This window comes from Hemicordylus capensis, chromosome 2 (genome assembly GCF_027244095.1).
Source record: "Hemicordylus capensis ecotype Gifberg chromosome 2, rHemCap1.1.pri, whole genome shotgun sequence".
NCBI lineage: Eukaryota > Metazoa > Chordata > Lepidosauria > Squamata > Cordylidae > Hemicordylus > Hemicordylus capensis.
Window position 1 is genome coordinate 317,987,139 of NC_069658.1, and position 21,097 is coordinate 318,008,235.

Sequence of the window (21,097 nt, forward strand, 5' to 3'; positions counted from 1 at the left end):
GCATGCCCTCAATCCCTGCCTTTAGGCTCCCAGTTGCATCTGGTGGGCCACTGTGTGAAACAGGATGCTGGACTAGATGGGCCTTGGGCAACAGGGCTGTTCTTATGTTCTTATGTTCCTGACTTATGACTCCCAGTCAACCAAAGACTCCTTTAGGCTCTGCAACTCGTCTACCCATATGAACACCTCAGTGGTGTTCTCCATTGCTGACATGGGGAGTTAATTGACATTAATCTCAAGTAACAGCAGAGAGGCAGCCCTCAGTATCGCAGCAGCCCTCCTCTCCCTGGCCCTGCAACCTACAGGACTCTATGGTTAACATGACTCCCAGCTTTCTGGGAGCATAGTGATGCTGATAACCAGAAACTATGGTCAGACAAGCTCCGGTTTCTTCCTACCTAACTTCTAACCTGGGTAGCTACTGGGTTGGGAGGCCTCCCATCTCTCCAGACAACCATGGATTTCTGAGTTAACCCCGTCCTAGCCAGGAATCCGTGACTGTAGGAACAGGCTCAGTGTATAATCTTTGTCTGCCTTTGCAGTATTTAGATATTAGACTAATGGATGTGTGATTACATTGATCTGTCAAGCAAAGAGGTAAGCATGCCAACATCCTGCAAAGTTCTAGAATCTAGAAAAGGCCCACTTTTTGCATCAATTGAGAGGGTGTGATCCCAAGGATAGAGTTACTTCTGATGAGAGTTTCCACCTAATTAACTAGTATATGCTGAACTAGTTTATTATGCATATTTCATACACAGAACTATAATGCACACTGGAACCTTCACCATCGTCTTTTACTGCTGTTCTTGTGTGGTTTTATCTGTTGTCTTGTTTTTATGCTTGTTTTTAGCTTGATGTTTTTACTGCTTTTTGCTGTATGTTTTTAATTTTTGTAAACCGCCTTGGGGTTTTCTTTTAACAAAAGGCGGTATAAAAATGTAAAAATAAAATAAAAAATAAAAATTAGACAGGGAAACTATGTCTAATGAGAAGCTTTTGTCTCTAAAAGTCTCCCTTTCCCCCAGTGCTGCATCACAAGCTGGTTTCCCAAGAGCCTGATCATGAAGATGTTTCCTACTATGATGGGAATGATTTGAGGGAGGCCTCACTTAGAGTAACTCCTGGGAGGGGTGGGCGAAAAAAGCCTGGGGAAATCAAAACAAAAGTATCAATCCAATCCAGAGGACTGGGTGGGAACTACACTCACAGCCACCAGCAGAAGAGGAGAAAGCTTTGTTCTGTTTGTTCATCCCAAGAGTGCCCTGAGGAAGCAGTTGGCTGTGAAGCTGCTGGGGAAATGACAAGGCAACAGCCTCAAGGTTGGAGACGGCAGGAAGATCCCTGCCTGTGAGTAATAAGATAGGAGCCAGCTCAGTTAGATGCATGAGGGGAAAGTTATTTTCATTTGTTGTATTGCTTGAATCGGAGTTGCATGGTTAATGAAAACTCTCTCTTGCAATCTCCTTTATGAAGAGACAATTGTTCTTCTTGCATACTCTTGTTTTTCTTTGAATCTATTTCTAGATTTAAAGCTTGTTGGTAAAGTGTGCTACTCTTAATTTTGAGTCTACCTTAGTCACACTCTTCTGGAGGTCTAAGAATGCTCAGCCCCGCGCCCCCCTCCCCGCCCCGCTCCCGAACCTTATATGAAGCTAATGGTTTGTCCCACATTAAAATAAAGTGGAAGGTGGCAGCCTACTGTGAATCCTTTACAGTCAAATAATCACCCAATTAACTCCCCCCTCCTCCTCTGGCAGGAGCTATGACACTATAAAACCTAACTAAGCTGACAATAGATTCAGTTGTATAACTGAGGTTCTACGTTTGCTTTTATAACAAGTTGCTGCTCATCTCTCCTCAGTGAGTCATGTATGGAAGGAATAATACCACCACCACCACCACCACCACCACCCTTTTAAAAAAAGAAATCTAAACTTGTTGCTCTGTACTGCCCATGCAGTGAACTGGTGCCTGCTTAAAATACACCAAGGCTGTTCTTCTCATGTGCAGCCTAACCCAGGCTAGAGAAGCTCAGCCTGGGTTAGGCTGTGTGTGAGAACTGCCAGGTATAGGCCCAATCCTGGTGGTGCAGCACTGCCTAGCCCCACTTCTCAGCCTGGCTTTTAGCTGAGGTTAAAGGAGTGAGTGCTCCCTTAACCCCAGCTTCCTGCTCATGTGCGACTTCTGGCTACTTTGAGCCCGGCTGCAGTAAGAGAGTGCCTGTCTCTGGGGGGCATCCCTCGATGCATCACACATGTCACACGGTGCATTCTGGGGTCTTCAGAGGCCAGGCCGCGTCATCCCGGCCTTTGGAGCTCTGCGCCGTGCCCACGCAGCATGGATCATCTGGGACAAGGTCAAGTGCCTGCCTGGGGGGAAGGTGAGTTAAACTAACCTCCCCACTCACCTGCCCAGTTGTGTGAATAACCTCACCTTCTGCAAGGAATACCACACTCTAACATGCCTAGCACTGCCTAGTGTGTCTTCATGTAAGCCTCCTCCTTTGCTTACCAACAATGTAGCAGCATTTTCCTTCCTTTAGCATCTCACATTTCTAAGGGACCAATTATAGTACCTCTGCCCTTTGGAGAAATGTAGCTGGAAACAATGTATGCTGTCACGTAACTATAATAGGGCAAGGGGAGACAGTTGTCTAGGGGCCCCACTGCCTTAGTGGCCCCCAGAGGCAAGTCACATGACTGACTGCCCCAGTTGTGTACCTGCTCAGGCTTCCTTCAGTTGTATTCATCCTCCGAAATTGGTGTGAGTGTTAAGACCTGGAGCTACCAGAACAGCATGTCCTTCTCTAGTACCATTAAATGACTTGCATCATCCACAATTTACAAAACCTTAAAAAAAAAATTTAGGATGATGTTCTATTGTGGCAAATATGTGTATGTATGTGTGTGTGTGTATGAGAGAGAGAGAGAGAGAGAGAGAGAGATACACACATACACAGCATGCAGGTTATCTATCTATCTATCTATCTATCTATCTATCTATCTATCTATCTATCTATCTATCTGTCTGTCTGTCTGTCTGTCTGTCTGTCTGTCTGTCACTATGCCTTTTGTCACCACTATTCAGCCTCATTTAAGATTTCTTTACTTCATGAGCTGAGCTTCTGTGGGGGAGGGCATTTTAAAATCTTGTCTCTGGGCCCACTCCAACTTTGCTAACGACCCTGCATGCAGTGTTTCAGGATGCACCTATAGAGCTCTTCAGACATTATAAAAATGCCCCACTGTAGTTGCGTAGAGTGGGGCAAAGGGGGAGGAAGTCCTGCCCCTGCCACATCACTCACCGGCATGCCCTGCCACTCATGCTTATAGCAGGGCTTGTTTGAAGAGGGCAGAGCCCTACGCATGATGGTGGATCCCCCCATGACTGCAAGACTGGATCAATCCAGTAAGTGGTCCAAATCCTGCCACCACCTAGACAGAAAAGAGAAGCAGCCATGTCTGCTGCCGCTGCATGGCAACTCAGGGCTTAGCAATGGGTCTTTGGTGCCCCCAACTATGAGATGAGGCGAGGCGGCCACTTCAAGTGGCAGCTCATCTGCTATTCCCTGCCATTGGTGCAAAGCACCTCTTTGTCAAGCAGTGGTAATGACACTGCTCAGCCAAAAACCACTTCAAGATGGTCCTCTCCTCCTCCTCTGCTTTTGAGGCAGCACCCACCTTAGTGCTGTGTGCACTCTTCCTTCCACTTACCGCACATGTGTCGCAAGTACTCTACTGCCCTTTCTTCATTTCCTCTCCCACTTCCTCCCCCTTTTCAGAATCAGTCAGTCAAGGGCAGCTCCCCCCCACCCATGAGGCGTGATGAGAAGACTGCCTCAGGTGGCAAATGTGGGCACCCTGCCCCCTCATGTCACCTCACCCCACTGCCACCCCTGCCTCCTCACAGCTCTCTCTGCACATTTTACTCCCCTGCCTGCTAGCCCCAGCCCTTAATGCTGATACCAGTCCCACGTTTGCAGACACTGTCCCTCTTCGCCTTCACCAGACTGACCTCACTTTCAGGTGCACTGCCACAGTTTGTTTCCTTTTGCCTCGAGGCAATGAACTAGCACTAACTTGAGTGGCATGCAAGGGAGGCCATGCATTTTGCCATGGAGGAGGAGATGACTAGGGAGTGCAGAGAGGGAGGAGGGCACGTATGCTGCTGCGAAGGAAGAGGTGACTCACTGAATAAGTGAGGGTTGCACACCTGGTGGCATTTGGCATCCTGCCTCAGGTCCACTGTGGTTTTGGGCTTTTCCTGACACTAAGCCTGGTTGGTTTAGGTATTCATTTGATTCTCTTGCAGCTTTGCAATTCTAAGAGCTGGTTCATGCAGGCTGTTTTCATAAGGGATGTCTGAGTTCTTATTTGCTTCACATAAATGAAAAGCCAGTGTAGGATATACAGGTGAAACTCAGAAAATTAGAATATCGTGCAAAAGTCCATTAATTTCAGTAATGCAAATTAAAAGGTGAAACTGATATATGAGACAGAAGCATTATGTGCAAAGTGAGATAAGTCAAGCCTAATTTGTTATAATTGTGATGATCATGGCGTACAGCTCATGAAAACCCCAAATCCACAATCTCAGAAAATTAGAATATTACATGGAACCAAGAAGACAAGGATTGAAGAATAGAACAATATCAGACCTCTGAAAAGTATACAGTGTACTGTGCTTGATTGGCCAGCAAACTCGCCTGACCTGACCCCATAGAGAATCTATGGGGCATTGCCAAAAGAAGGATGAGAGACATGAGACCAAACAATGCAGAATTGCTGAAGGCCGCTAATGAAGCATCCTGGTCTTCCATAATACCTCATCAGTGCCACAGGCTGATAGCATCCATGCCACGCCGCATTGAGGCAGTAATTGCTGCAAAAGGGGCCCAAACCAAGTACTGAATACATATGCATGCTTATACTTTTCAGAGGTCCGATATTGTTCTATTCTTCAATCCTTGTCTTCTTGGTTCCATGTAATATTCTAATTTTCTGGGATTGTGGATTTGGGGTTTTCATGAGCTGTATGCCATGATAATCACAATTATAACAAATTAATGCTTGACTTATCTCGCTTTGCATGTAATGCGTCTGTCTCATATATCAGTTTCACCTTTTAATATGCATTACTGAAATTAATGGACTTTTGCACGATATTCTAATTTTCCGAGTTTTACCTGTATATCATACTGCTGAGTTAAAACTACCTCTTTTCTGGTTCTTCTCTGCTATTTAACATTAGCCACTGATCCCATCTTTGATAAAAACTAGCTTACAGACTACACAGTGAGCCGTGGCACACCCAAAAGGTCAGGCGTGGCTCCGGGGGGGCGGTGAGCAGCTTCTTGAAGGTAAACGGAGCCGGTGCTCCATGCCACCCAGCAACCCCTGCGGCGTGGAATCACCTCCGCCACTCACCTGGTTCCTGTGGAGGCAAGCCCCTGCCAGCGGCCAGGTGAGTGCCGGAGGCGATTCCCCGCCGCGGGGGCTGCTGGGCAGCACGGAGCACCGGCTCCATTTACCTTAAAGAAACCGCCCGCCGCCACCCACCCCCCAGAGGAGAGTTCACGAGCTGAGCCTGCAAGAGGTGGATGTGGGCTCACTGCTTGCAGAAGCATACAGGAGGGAAAAGCACCACTCCAGCAGGTAGGAAGAAAGGAAAGAGGAATGGTGTAATAGCAGTGTATTAAATAGTAGATCCTGACATGTTCTGAGTAGAACTCTTCTTCAGGGGCAGTGGTTTACAAGGCACAATAAGCAACTTGGATAGCCAAACTGTTAAGATGTTGCATATTGTGTTTTGCAAACCACTTCCCCTGGAGAATAGTTCTACTTAAAACGCGTTGGGATCTACTCTTTAATAAACTGCTGTTGCACCGTTCCTGTTTCCTTCCTTCCTCACTGCTTTCAGGGAACTTACCAGTCTGTCATCACTCAGGGGTGTAACAACATTGGTGGTAGCCTGTGTTCTGAATGTGGCCGCCGCCACAGCCACACCACTAGGCCTTTCCCCCACTACCCTGACCCATAGCTACCACCTCCGTGGCGGCTTACCTCTCTCTTGACATTGTTCCTGCCACTGCCACCACCTCTTCTTCCTTCCCCACTGCTGTTGCTGTGGCAATGGCTGCTCCTAAAGCTCCAGGAGCAGGGCTCCTCAGCTTTCTGGCCACACACTGTTAAAATGTAAGTGCCTGGCCTGCCAGGCCCTGACATTTTTATAGTGCCAGTGGCACTGGCCAAGGAAACTTTAGATGCCACCACTGCAGCTCCTGGAGTTTTAAGGGCAGTTGCAATAGCAGTGGCAGCACCACCTAAGGTTTGCCCGGACGCTGCATGCTATAACAATATCTCAGCTGGTGTTGAACCATTATGTCTTTAATGAGACAGCGGTTGGGGAAAGTGTAGGATTCGCCATGGAGGCAGCGAGCAAACAGGTGGAAAGGGAACTGAAGGGCCAGAGGCAGAGAAGAAGCAGCCCAGAGGGCTGGGGGCAAAGGAGAGACGGCCCCTGGCCCTGAGTCACTCGTGTTCCTTGAACATGCCCACTCAATTATAGCTCCGCTCTAGCTGCTCCTAGCAGAGGAGGCTCCATGCTAACAGTGTTTTGTGTCAGAGCAGCTGTGCCCAACTCCCACTGGGAATGCTGTAAGTTGGGAGCGGTTGCTGTGATGCATAATGTTGTTAGCATGAGCCCTAGAAGTGTCCACAGGGGGGTAAATGCCCTGTAAGCAGTGAGCTTTCATCCCTCTTGGTGCACCGTTTGCTGCTTATTGTGTAAACCACTGTTCTTACTGTCAAGTATGAAAAATCACCTTAAGGAGAACAACAAGTGTCTTGCTCATTCCCATACGTCTTGTTCGGTTCAACTGCTACTTAGAATGTTTTATATTGGCTCTAAAATCTTCATATCTATTTCTGAAAGAGCTGGAAATGTTATGATCTGTACATATCACTGGGTAATTGGAGCAGCTGTGCTGTGGGCAAGAAGGAGGTAAAGGCAGATTCAGGGTAATCTGCAGATACGTCAATGTCACAGAAAGCTGAAGAAGAAGAAAAAACCCAAGGGGGGCAAACCCCCTAAGCTGCCCCAATGTAACTCAATGGAGCAGAACATATTAATGTACTCAGATGGCATTTTACAGATAACCAGATTGGTGGCCATAATGAAACTCAGCAAGGACGCAGGAGGGAAGAGGGCTTGAACAAAAAGAGCAGGACATATGTCATCTTGAAGAATACTCCCTCAATACTCACAACCCCCTTCTGCTTCTGAGTGGGGGAAGGTGTCTATCACAGGGGTGTAGCTATAATTGAGCAGATGGGTTCAAAGAAGCCGGGCCCCAACTCCACCCCCTCCCTACTTTCTTCGTTATCTCCCTCACTCTGAGGGGCCACTGGGGAGAGGGGTGAACACAGCAGGCCCCTTCTCCCCTAATTACGCTGTGAGCTGTGACCCCAACAAAAAACCCCTGAAAACAGAAAAGTAAAATTTGTGTATGATGAAGTTGTTGGGAATTCTCTCTGGTAAGAGAATCCCTTTTTCATTATAGAAGAGTGCACAGAGGCACAACACAGCAGAATTTGGTTAGGCATGCGTGTATGCTGAGAGTAAAGTAACTTGGAGCCAGTTCATAGTTTCAAATCAATATATATGGCATTTATTAGGGAATTCCATTCTGGATAGGAAAGTGAGGAGTTAGGATCTCTAATCTAGCTAGCTAGCTGGATGCAGATGGATTCTGCATCTCTGCACACATGGTGCAGGTAGAGGAGCTTGCATGTTGCAAGGTAGAAGGAACAAGAGAATGGAGAGAGGAAGGAGGAAGTGTCCCTGAGATTAGCAATCTACATTCCAAAGGGATAGTGTCAGAGCAGTAGAGAAGGGATGACCAATATCTTGACCCTCTAGCCCTCTGACTCACTAGTCTGTCCTCCTATGTCACTGAGACAAGAGACAGAGCAAAGTCCTTCACTTCCAACAGAAGTAAGACCCAAGTTATAAAGGAGAGACATTTGTCTTTATTGCTGCTAACTTGTTTTTTTCTTTCCTCAGCACATCGTGCTCAGCTACAGGCTCAGGTAACATATGCACACCAGGGATATACTTCAACATTTTGTAGCGGGTGGGTCAATATATTATCTTATTTCTCTAGAATCAGCTTTTTCAGTTTTATTTACAACCAATTTTGTTTTGGGGTGTACCCAAAAAATATCTTCTGTGGATATCCGTATTAACAGAAAAGATCAGCAGAGGTCGATTCACTGAAAGATAAAAGGTCGAGTTGGTGTTGACTTCTGGTGACCACAGCGCCCTGTGGTTTTCTTTGGTAGAATACAGGGCTGTCCTTAGGGCATGGCAAGCAGGGCAACTGCCCTGGACCCCGCTCTTTTAACCCCCATTAGAATTAACTGGAAGGGGGCCCTGCACTGGCTTATGTGTCCTGGGCCCTGCACCCCACCAGGGCTTTCTAAAGACAGCCCTGAGGGGTTTACCACTGCCATCTCCCATGCAGTGTGAGATGATGCCTTTCAGCATCTTCCTATATTGCTATAGGTGTTTCCGGGATTCAAACTGGCAGCCTCTGGCTTGCCAGTCAAGTCCTTTCCCTGCTGTGCTGTTAGGTGGCTCACTGAAAGGTACTCACCGTTTTTTACATTTTGTCTCTGCTCAGCCGGGCTCCGCCGCTTTCTCTCCCTGCCGCTTCCCCCCTCCCTTCCACCTCAGTCCGTTCCCTGTCGTTCCGGAGGTCACCGTTCTCCTCCTGCCACCGGCAGCGCTCTCTCTCCCCACCGGGCTCCCTCCCTTCCTCCTCGCCATTTTAACTTGCCTGCCTCCTCTGCCAGGGTGCGCTGCTGCCGCCAGGCTCCCTTGTGGAGCTGCCATCCACCACCATTATTTCTCCCCACCACCTCCTCCTCCCACCTCATTGCCGCCGCCATTTTTTCTTGTCGCCACCACCTCCTCCTGCCTCCTCCTCCTGGCCAGCAGTCTCCCTCTCTGGGTTCACCACTGGTCATGGCTTCAGGGGACGTGGCTTGCCACATCCCCACACATCCCCCTGTTGTGGGATCAGGGGGGGCGTGGCTTGCCATATCCACACATCCCCCTGGTCTGTCTACAGGAATTAATGAGATAGAAGATAGATTCCTTACAGCCAAACAGCCCCCGCACAGACTATTATGCAGATGAATCCAGTTTACAATACTGTACTTACAACAATACTATAGGAGCAAATCACATGCCAGCGTGGTGTAGTGGCTAGAGTGCTGGACTAGGACCGGGGAGACCTGAGTTCAAATCCCCATTCAGCCATGAAACTAGCTGGGTGACTCTGGGCCAGTCACTTCTCTCTCAGCCTAACCTACTTCACAGGGTTGTTGTGAGGAGAAACTCAAGTATGTAGTACACCGCTCTGGGCTCCTTGGAGGAAGAGCAGGATATAAATGTAATAATAATAACAACATGCTAGGTGTTACGAGTGTATTGAACTGCTCTGCTGTCTTTTGTAATTCGATTAGTTCCATACACTCTCGCTAGTCTATAGCTATAAAACATGTTCAGAATCCCGACGTGACTGCCAGTGAGTGAGGTAGGGGCGGAGTTCTGGGTTTAGCTTTCGGATTCGTGAGGCACCGAGGGAAGCTGTTAAGTGCCAAATGATATTTCAAAAATTCCGCATGCTGGGAGTTGGTGCTTGACTGGAGAAACTACCTTTTTTTAAAAAAGTCTGCATTCCAGCGAAGCTCACCTTTACTCCGGTAAGCATATATATGTGTACTGTGTGTGTATCTATCTATAAATAAAATCTCTCTCAGAGTTTGCAACAAAAACCGGGGTGGGTTGCATTGCAATCTGCCCATTGCAATGCTTCTCTGCTGTTTATTAAACTAACAGGCAATTTACTTGGTTGTGGCAATTAATAAACGTCGGGGCGCGGGGGGATGAATGCCCGCGCCGCCAAAACGTTTTCTTCCAGTGTATACAGGCAAATGCGAGGCAGAAGCTAGTGGGTCGAGCAGCAGAAAAACGATGCAATTTACAGATGATTCTCTGGCCCGAAGCTGTTCGCCATTTTCTTGGCTCCAGAATAGCAGTTCCACCAGCACGTTGTTCGTAAAGCGAGCATGTGTCATCGGCCTCGGCAGTTCCACCCGACCCGAGCAAGGAGGCCAACAATGCTGGGGCTTGTACGGCGATGGAGGCGGGCTCGCTGCTGACACTCGGGAGGAGGACGCCGCTTCCTCCCTCCTCGTCTGGCTGTCCGCTCCTTAGTTGCTTTGCATGTCCTTGAGCAGCCGTCGTGCCAAGATTTCTTTCTAAGGTTTCCCTAGTCGAGAGCAGCGCTCATGGCTCGCTTTGAAGGAGGAGTGGGTGTTTAATGGTGCCCTTCTATAAGCCCGTACAGACGACAACTTTAGCACATATCTGCATCGGCGTGGTAAAATCTTTCCATTACTACCGCGTGACAAAGGTACTCTTTAGGCAAAACCCCGAAGCAGTCACGTGGGAGCCGCTCTTTCGTCAGGTAGCCCCATGAGGTGGGGGGGCTGTGGCGTCCGAGTGCCCAGAGAGCCAATTCTGGGGCCCTTTCCCACACAACGCCAGCCCTATTTATAGGAGTATTCGGCAGGCGAAGGTTCTGTGGGGAAAGACCCACGTGCTATGTGTTTTTCACACGTGGCCTGTGATAGGGATTTCTAGAGAGACAACCTCATATGCCTCCTTTATGTTGTTGAATATTAAGAGAGAGAAAACCCTGCTAACTGGCAGTTTTCAGATATTGAGTATCTTTATATTAAGCAGCAAGAGAACAACTAACAACATCCTGTTGCTGGTGTCTAATGTTTCTTTTTAGATTGTGAGCTCTTTGAAATGAACCATTGTTTTATTATTATTATTATTATTATTATTATTATTATTATTATTATTATTTTATTTTAAAGTAAAGCACTTTGAAAACAGTATATCAACAGCAGCAGAAGAAAGAACTTATTAAGAAGTGGTCTTTTCCTTTGTGGGTCCTTAGGGCAGCCAGTGGGTTAAAATTAGAAGCAGAAGATTTGGGGTAGACATTTGTACACATATCCTAATGGTAGGGGCAGGTCCCTTCCAGCTAAAATCCTATATTTCTAATTTTAGTACTGCCAAATAGCTATGCTAATTTGTAGGTGTCACCTATGAACAACTTTAAAGTTGATATATGGCATGTACACTTTAAAGTATTTTTCACCACTTTGAGAATGATAAAAGTGGAAATAAGTTATGGGTAATAAGATCCTTATGTTGCGTTCTCAGTCTTCTCTCTCTCTAATGTTCATTGTTTTTTCCCCCCTAGGACTCACAATGTGTGCAACATATGAGCCTCCCCCCAGACCAATTGAGACATTTGTTTTTATGGATCTAGAAGCAACTGGTTTGCCACCTTCTCGACCTAAAATCGCAGAAATGTGCCTCTTTTCTGTTAATAGACATGCCTTAGAGAATCCTCAGTACAGCAACTCTTTTCCCAAACCAACTCCTCTCTTCCCTCACTTAGTAGATAAACTCTGTATCTATATTAATCCAGACAAGCCATTCACCCCAACAGCAAGTTCCATCACAGGACTGAATAATGAAGTGTTTGCTAATAACAAAAAACAAAGCTTTAACTTGCACGTTTTCCACATGATCACAGCTTTCTTCAGTCGGCAGCACCCGCCAATCTGCTTGGTAGCACACAATGGCTATGGCTACGATTTTCCATTGTTAAAAGCTGAACTGTCTGCACTGGGCATCTCAGCTCTGGATGAAATCTATTGTGCAGATACTATTAAAGCCATGAAAGCCCTGGACAGAGAGAACAACCAGCTCCACCAGTTCCTATACCAACCTAGCCCAATTGGCAGCAAGAAAAAATATGGCCTTCGGGACTTGTATTTTAAGTTCTTCAAAGTATATCCTCTAAACAGTCACAGTGCAGAAGGGGATGTCATCACACTAATAAGCATCTTTCAACAACGTGCCAGAGATCTTATGTGCTGGATGGATTTAAATGCAAGGCAGTTTAATACCATTAAAAACATGTATAAAGAGAATGTGAGATATGCTTCGTTTTCCAAAACACCCATGAACATTCAGCCAGTTCCTCCCAGTCTTTTACAGGACCAGCCACGGCGAAGGATAACAACAGTCCATCCAGCTATTCTTTATCCAGTAGATAATGGTATTGATCCAACAGATAACGAATATACTCCACTTTACCACAGAATTTCTGAACTTCCTGACGAAATTAAGAATACGTTGCTTCTGTTTATTGGGTTAATTGTAATAGTATGGATTGCACTAAAAACCCCTGTATAATCAAATAATATACTTGGAGATTGTACCCAATGTCACTTGAGGTTTCTAGGTTCCATTCTTGTATCAAGGCATCCATAAAGTTACCAGCCCTGTATGAGGGCAGAAGGGCTGCACACTGACAGAGAAGCTGGACAGTAGCTGTGCTGGAGGCTTCTTCCACAGCTGTGCTCATGGAGGGAAGTGACGTTCACTTCTCTTCCCTCCCTTCAAAAGTCCTTCTTCCTGTCAGAAGTGTGACCCTTAGAGTAGTGCAGCCATTGGGGACTCATTTCTGGCAGCACACAGGGCTTTTGCAAAGAGGGAAGAAAAGCAAGAATCACTTCCCTCTACCCCTCCACAGGCACTCAGCTGCAGAAGCAGCTTTTATGCTGCAGCAGCCTCTCTGTGAGTGCGCAGCCCGTCTTCCACCTCTGTATTGCTTCAGAACATGTGGGCCACTAATTTTTGCTTTATGTTTATATATATATATATTTTTTACATCTTTACATTTATATCCTGCTCTTTCTCAAAGGAGCTCAGAGCAGTGCACATGATTATTTTTATATTATATATGATTATAGCAGTTATCTGACCCTTTTAAACTCTTGCTTCATCTTTGTAAATTATGATGAGTATAATGTAGAAAGGAATATAAAATGTTCATATGCAAGAGGTGTGGGGTTAAACTCTGGCCTGTTGGGGCCATTGTGGGAAGAATTCACTAAAGACAGGCCTAAAATACTAGAGGGAAATCTAGAGAGAGTAGAGGAAATAAGTGATTAAGAACAGCCACCTTAATTCCCCAGACAAAACTGTACCAATACTTAGTAGAGAAAAGGGGAAGCTGAGGTAACCCGGGAAGCCAAAGAAGAGAGTCACAGGGCCTTCTGCGAATCTGTGGAGTAATGAGGAAAAATGAACTACTGCTAAACAAAGAGTGTTTGGGATTAAGTGCTCTCATTAGCTTCTAGCCTCCAAAATTTACTTGGGTTTTAGAGAAGGCAGAATATTTATACAGAATTACTTGCTTGATATAAAGAGAGAAAAAACCAAGCAAGATACTACAGTGGTACCGGTGATAGCTTAAAATGTTAGTTTGTATATGACAGGCTAAGGTGTGCCGTCTCCCATGGTGGTATTTCATTCAGGTCCTAAGAAGACATAAATAGATTATTTCTAGGACATTGCAACTTGTAATCTGCAATAGCAAATAGAAGTGGTATTTATTAAGAACTATCGGTTGAGATGTTAGGGAATATGGTATCTAGTCCTGAACTCAGCGTTCTTAGCATGAGGGGGCAAATTAGAAGACTTGAATAGTGTTTTGGAGAAACTTACTTAGAAACTACTGTCTAAAAAAATATTGAAGGTTAATTACAGTAAGGTGAGAGGTTCTGTTGGTGGTTCACAGCAAGATGACATAGCCCTTTAAGACAATGGACAAAGAAGAGTCCTCCACTATTTCACTTCACTGCTCTGTGTGAAATAGCTGCCTGTATAAAGACATAAAAGGTGTTCCATGGTATGGGTTTCCAGTATGGATGCAAAGCCACTGGTGTTGCTCATGAATTTTAAGTCAGGCATTTACCTTTAAATGCTCAGAAGAAAAAGGTTCCTTATTTTTTTGATAACTTTAAGTATTGCTTTGTGACACAATTTTTAAAATTCCTGTTGTCCTTTAGTCATATGCTTCTGTATGATTCCCCACCGCATATGAAGGTCACCTGAGGAGGTCTTTCTCTAGTTACCACTGGTACGTCTGCGGGCAACTTGAAACCGGGCCTCCTCCTCCTCTGTAGCTGCTCCGGGGCTGTGGAATGCACTCCCGGCATAAATTTTGCTGTTTGTAATCATTGTTGGCCGTCAAGTAATCCCTTAAAACTTATTTGTTCGGTCTGGCTTTCCAGGGTTTTAAAACTGTTTTTAAATGTTTTCAACTGTTTTAATTAAACTGATTTTGAATTTGTTTTTGTATTGATTGTTTTAAATGATTGCTTGTGGTTTTTGTTGTTGTGCACCGTCCAGAGCCTTTGGACATAGTGGTACAAAAATGTAATTAATATGCAATGTTATAAACATTCCTACAGGAATTTTAACTCTTCATAGTTTTTAGAAGTCCAGGCTTTCTCCTAAGTGCAGATGGTTAGAAAATAAAGCAGAAGAAAATTACCAAAAAATCTGCTTCTGCTAGATTTGATTGTAAATATTTATTTATTTATTTATTATTTCTCTGTGTAAACCGCCCTGAGCCATTTTTGGAAGGGTGGTATAGAGATTGATCAAATAACCGACCAACCAACCAGGTTCGGTTACATTTGCCACTGGCATGTTTGCTGGCGACTCCGGACTGGGCCTTCTCTGTGGCTGCCCTGGGGCTTTGGAATATGCTCCCTGTCAATACAGTAGCATCTCCATCTCCAATTGCTTTTAGGAAGACCCCCAAGACACACTTCTTTTCTCAGGCTTTTAACTGAAATTAATTTTAAACTGTTTGTTTTTATCTTATGAAATTGTTTTAACTTTTTAATTCCATGAAATTGTTTTTACTCTATACTTGTTTTTTAAAATTGTGTACAATACCTAGAGATACACATCAGGCAGTATATAAATATGATAGATAAATCAATAATTGTGATTACAGATGGCTTGGCATTAGATATTATTGGAGATGTGTGGCGGCTGCTTTTGGCAGAGCCCTGCCCACTGTGTTTTAGATGCAGGGGGCTGAACAATGCACTTGTAAAATGTATTTTAGTGATTATATTACAAAAAGCTGAAACATCATGCCAGTACTTGTTTTGAATAGAGCTTGTTTACTATGAGAAACAAAGCACAATTATTTAAAAAGTGAGCCAAAAAGAAATGCATGGTACATCATTCATATAGTATGACAACGATACTAATGCAGTTAGAAAACTTCGCAAAAAGGCACTTTCAGAATTAACAATAAAAAAATAAACACAGAACACCTACAATTTCAAGCTTATTTTCAATTTTCCTTCCACACCAATAAAAATAATAATCTACACACAAAGTTTCTCAGGCCTGAATACTCACATGCATGCACTGTTGAGGTCAACAGAACTCCTATGAGTAACTGCAGGATTGTCAATACAAAAGCAAATACTTTTATAGACAAGTTATTCATAATATTTCCACAGAAACCATATGACTATATGAACTGGGTCACAATGGAGCAGAAATTATTCAATCTGTCGACAGTTTTTGTAGACAAAAAGACCCCACTCTACTGAGTACTGAGAACAAAGTGAAAGCCAGAGTAAGAATACAGGCTTTAATAATATCACATTTGCTATAGGTTCCATACTATAAATCAACATAATGGCTATAGTATAGGGATGAAGGTGAGTGGAGCTGTACTATGATGTAATAACTTTATGATGGGGCGTGGACAGGTTTCAAGCATGCTGGCACTATAATAGCCAGGCTGAAATAAGAGACCTACCATCATCTCCTTGAGGCTTTTCTTGAGAGGGGGAAGGTTTTTCAGCATTTTGTTGCTACTTAACACATCAAAAAGAAAAGTAAAGTTTAGACATATTTCCCTTTTTAACATATGGAAATCGATAAATATTTCTCTTTGTCACCAAGAAATATCACATATATTACAGGCTTTGCTCACATTCCAGGTTAAAACTTGGCGTGAGAGTGAAAACCTTTGTTGTTTTACATTTTAATAATCTGGACAATACACATAGGAAAAAGTGCATTGTAGTCTCCTACAATGTAGTCTCCTACAGGTCTATGCCTATGTAAACAGATTTACCATTTTACAAGTAACGTCTTGAGTAGAAAAATGCAATGAAAATATGTAAGGCACAAATGTTACAATAACACTTCTGAAAGCATAGCTTGCTCACATGGAGAAATGCAAGAATTACAATCAATGAAGAAATGCAGCTCCAGAATCAGAGATGTACATAGACTGGTTGCATGGCTCTTCACGGCTTGCTTGCACACCATACAAATAGTGGGTTGTGATGTTCTTGGTACCTCTATTGCAGTACTGTACTGAGCTCCTTGGATAAACAAAACTGTTTGTGCGGTTTATGTTGCTGGATATTTATTATTCAGTCTGGCTTTTGGTTCACAATTTCAATTTTTTTTAAAAAAAAAGAGCTCAAAAAGCAAAATACTCTTACTGCCTATTTTATGTACCCTAAATAGATTTCGAGAGTGTGTATGCAAAGTAATACTAGAAATGAAAGGTAAAGAAGAACAGAAGGCTTCAAGTAATGATACGCTCTAAATTACATCTTTTAAGTACATTATAGAGAGCTACAATTTTTGAGAAATGCAATTACTACATATGAGAGTGAAGCACAGACTTCCAGCAAGTGTCTAGAATTGAACACAACCGTTTGTTCAAAAATAGCATTTTAAAAGGCGTAAATAATGAAATTTAAAAAATCTTTTCAGTATATAGGTGTAACGTAAGTAATAAAATTGTACAAACCATTGATCCAAGCAAAGAATTTAAGGTGGTTGGACACCGATTCAACAATATAAAATCAGTAATATCATATGCCTTAGAAGTATTCTACCTCTGGACAGCAGTAATTAAAAAATAACACACACACACACACACACACACACACATGCTCAGTTTCAATTTAGGTTGCTTTCCATTCCCAATTTATATAAAGTATAAATTCTTTATTTGGCATGTACAGTCTGCAGTGCTGAAAGCACCCCAGGAACTGATTGCATAATTTTATTTACAAAATTTATCATACAAATAAGAAATGTTCTTTCACTCATAATTATTTTCATAAATTCTGCCAGACCTCCCACAGAACAATTACCATTCTGAATAAAAGAACAAAATGTTGAGTAATACATAGGGCTTGTTTTTCGTCTTTAAAGGTTTTAATGTAGATGTTCCTCTTGTGTAATATTTGGAAGAGAATAAAGATACACCTTCAAATTAAGTGTTTCACTTAATATAAACATTCCGAAACACCAAAGATAATTGATATGTTCCGGGAAAGAACTCAGATTATATTTCATGGTTAGAACTTGCTCCATTATGCAGTCTAGTAGGCAAGGATGGAGAGATTACTTATTGGATGAAAAATGAATTATTCTCAAATGGCAGAAATCAACTTGCTACAAAACATCACTATATGATGCAACCAAGATCACTAATATTCTCATTCAAGAATCCTCATGCAGTATTAATTAGATACTTGATTTCTGGTATATTTTCAGCAGAAAGATAACATTTCTTATTAGGAGTAAACAGAATATTGGAGCTGTGTGGTGAAATCCACATAGAAAGTTTAGAAGGGTTATAGTGAAGTGAATGACAATGACAGTTGGCCACAGGTCAAATACAGAAATATTCTTATGTTATTTCTTGCCAAAGACTAAACAACATCCTACCCAAGACCAGTTCCCCTTGAAATTACTTATTTTCATTAACTAACTTTATGATAATAAATTGGAAAAATTATCCTGTTTTTACAAAGACCTTTAAAGAGGTACATATTTTTAAACTGTAATAATGATTAGCAAAGTTACAGCAATAAATTGTTGCGATTTGTCTTATCAGGGCCTTTATCTTTTATGATACCTCAAAGTATTGTATGACATATCTATAATTCCCATTCTCAAGTGCTCCTTCTTAATCCTTTTATATATATTTGTCTGGATTATTTTAATTGCTTGAGGTATAGGAAAGCAAATCCAAGTGAAGGATCTTTTTTTTCTTGTGGTACTTAAGGCATTTTCAAAGACTACTGTTTCTGGGATTATTTTATCTCTCTCTATGTAACAGAGTAGTATTTAGAAAGTGTGCCACAAGACAGTCTGTGTAAGTTTGTGCATAGAAAAGCTGCAATACATCAATTTAATGAGAAGGCTTTGGAGGATCCATGTAAGCTGGATTATAAGGTGGTTGTGTTACAGGAATCCCAGCACCTGCAAAACAAGACATTTTTTTTCAAAAAACAGAAATATATGATTTTGGGAGGTTTCTTTTAAAATGGCTGCATTTCCAGCTTGAGCTGCAAGAAATTCAGAGCAGACGGTATCTCCTACAAAGAACTAAGCACATTATTTAATAAGTGGTTCCCCTATGAAGAGAACACAACTTAAATAAACAATTAGGTTGAACATTACTTCCTTCAAGATCCATAATACATACAATGAACAGATTCATAAAATAACTTCTAAATTACAATTATTAAAAAAAATTAATCCAGAAGATGATCACTGGGAATGCTGAAGATAGGGCCTATACTAATAGAAGTTGACTATCCCTTATCTGGATTGCTTGGGACCAGAAGTGTTCCGGATTTTGGATTTTTCCAGATTTTGGAATATTTGCATAATGAGATATCTTGAGCCTCATTTGCTGCCTCCTGCCAGGGGAAAGCCAGTTTAAGGGTTACCTTAAGGAAGTCAGGCGCCTTCCCTTCTGGCCCCTCCCAAGAAAGGAGCCTTTGTGTCTTTTCCTGCCCACGGGATCTGCAGCCCCACCTTGAAGAAGAGAACTCGGTGGTTGCCAATGTAGGTGGGGAGCATGGGGACCCCAGAGCCGCAGGGGGGAGGAGATGCAAGGGAGGAAAGCAGGGAGTGGGCTTGGGACAACGGAACCAGGGGAGAAATGTCCCGGGTGGGCAATGAGGGGGATGAAATGTGTGCAGCCTTCTGAAATAAGTAAGTTTTGACTACATGTTTAAAGGCAGCAAAATTGGGAATCTGCAAGCGAGTGAGCTGAGGCGTTTTTGGAGCATTTTGGAGCATTCCAGACTTCGGATGTCTGGATAAGGGATACTCAACCTGTATGACAAAACTGAATTTTTCCCTTATATTTTAAAAGGTAGCCTAAAACTTCGTATCTTCAAGTGCATGTTGTTCACTTTATGTTTGCATCCATGACTTATGCCTGCCTGCTGGGGAGAGATATAGGATTGCACTTGCATCATACTGCCCCAGCAGAACCCAAAGATATACAGGTGAAACTCGGAAAATTAGAATATCGTGCAAAAGTCCATTAATTTCAGTAATGCAAATTAAAAGGTGAAACTGATATATGAGACAGACGCATTACATGCAAAGCGAGATAAGTCAAGCCTTAATTTGTTATAATTGTGATGATCATGGCGTACAGCTCATGAAAACCCCAAATCCACAATCTCAGAAAATTAGAATATTACATGGAACCAAGAAGACAAGGATTGAAGAATAGAACAATATCGGACCTCTGAAAAGTATACAGTGTACTGTGCTTGACTGGCCAGCAAACTCGCCTGACCTAACCCCATAGAGAATCTATGGGGCATTGCCAAGAGAAGGATGAGAGACACGAGACCAAAAAATGCAGAATTGCTGAAGGCCGCTAATGAAGCATCCTGGTCTTCCATAATACCTCATCAGTGGCACAGGCTGATAGCATCCATGCCACGCCGCATTGAGGCAGTAATTGCTGCAAAAGGGGCCCAAACCAAGTACTGAATACATATGCATGCTTATACTTTTCAGAGGTCCGATATTGTTCTATTCTTCAATCCTTGTCTTCTTGGTTCCATGTAATATTCTAATTTTCTGAGATTGTGGATTTGGGGTTTTCATGAGCTGTACGCCATGATCATCACAATTATAACAAATTAAGGCTTGACTTATCTCGCTTTGCATGTAATGCGTCTGTCTCATATATCAGTTTCACCTTTTAATTTGCATTACTGAAATTAATGGACTTTTGCACGATATTCTAATTTTCTGAGTTTCACCTGTATCAGCAGAATGGATTTACACTGGGATTGCACCACTGTCCTGCTGGTGTTACAATATGCCAGTGTATCACCTATGCTGGTATGATATCACCAGTGCAATGACTTACCGTGGCCACAGAGTGCTTATCACTCATAAGAACAGCCCTGCTGGATCAGGCCCAAGGCCTACCTAGTCCTGCATCCTGTTTCACACAGTGGTCCACCAGATGCTTCTGTGGAATGCAGAGATATGTGCATGTCCTCTCACCTGTTATTACTCCCCTGCAACTGGTATTGAGAGGCATCTTGCCTCTGAGACTGGAGGTGGCCCACAGCCATCAATATGGAGAAACTGTGTACTAATCAACAACCCTCCCTTGCTGAACAGTTTATAGAAGTGTCTCCCTCACAGAAGACCCAGGATAAGTACACACTATCTAGACAGGGATGGGCATGTGCTGCTAATCACAGACTGCAACAGAGAAGGGGAGACAAATGGGACAAGGCCTGCTGGGACCAGCAGCTACTGACAAACAAAGATGAGGGGAGGCAAATGACAGGCTGGCAAAATTACAGGCATCTTGGGATACAAATGAGTCAAGCCATTACCAGATTGGAGGAACTGGACCATTCATTATTCTCTCCGACTGACGATGGCATTGCATTGTCTCAAGTGTGCTTCTGTGTGCAGCTCATCCAACTTTGCCACTGGGAGGCCACAGCTGGGGACTGCACCTAGAACCTTTTATGTACTTAGTCTGTGCTGGGCACTAGCTCCACATGGTTTCTCCACAGTCAGGCCCATATGGCTGGTCCACAGAGCATCAGCTGGGAAGTGGTCTTGGGCTGTCACAGGCTGTTTGCCTGGCAAAACTGTTAATGGGCTTTTGCCCATTAAAACAGCGGTAAAACTATGTTTTAGGCAGCAGCAAAGTTGCCATGGATGCTATGAAAATGACTATCAATGTTGTTTCTCATTTCCACTGGTATAGTTTTGCTTTCTATTTTACTGCTGGGAACACAAA

The 21,097-nt window shown here is 43.3% G+C and overlaps 2 protein-coding genes across 6 annotated transcripts in view; one reads left to right on the forward strand and one right to left on the reverse strand.

Annotated features, from left to right (window-relative positions):
• The first annotated feature begins 7,889 nt into the window (after positions 1–7,889).
• On the forward strand, positions 7,890–14,299 carry LOC128345601 (three prime repair exonuclease 2-like). 5 transcript variants are annotated; one of them, XM_053297801.1, is made up of 3 exons: positions 8,031–8,093; positions 9,992–10,486; positions 11,351–14,299. In XM_053297801.1, the coding sequence occupies exon 3, from the start codon at positions 11,359–11,361 to the stop codon at positions 12,352–12,354; it is 996 nt and encodes a 331-aa protein (XP_053153776.1). In that variant the 5' UTR covers positions 8,031–8,093; positions 9,992–10,486; positions 11,351–11,358; the 3' UTR covers positions 12,355–14,299. The 5 variants fall into 5 exon arrangements, with proteins under 5 accessions (XP_053153778.1, XP_053153776.1, XP_053153777.1 ...); XM_053297802.1 differs by lacking the exon at positions 8,031–8,093 and adding an exon at positions 8,121–9,773 and having other exon boundaries at positions 9,992–10,873; XM_053297799.1 differs by lacking the exon at positions 8,031–8,093 and adding an exon at positions 8,122–9,773.
• An 827-nt stretch (positions 14,300–15,126) lies between these two features.
• SHISA5 (shisa family member 5) overlaps positions 15,127–21,097 on the reverse strand; it is a 50,996-nt gene continuing 45,025 nt past the window's right edge. Inside the window, exon 6 of the mRNA XM_053297804.1 lies at positions 15,127–18,276. Coding sequence (XP_053153779.1) covers positions 18,206–18,276 — 71 coding nt within the window. The 3' untranslated portion in view covers positions 15,127–18,205. The remainder of the gene's footprint in view (positions 18,277–21,097) is intronic.

What these genes read in the sequence shown, in the direction of transcription:
- LOC128345601 (XM_053297803.1), top strand. Translation starts at nt 11,359, where the DNA reads ATGTGTGCAACATATGAGCCTCCCCCCAGACCAATTGAGACATTTGTT.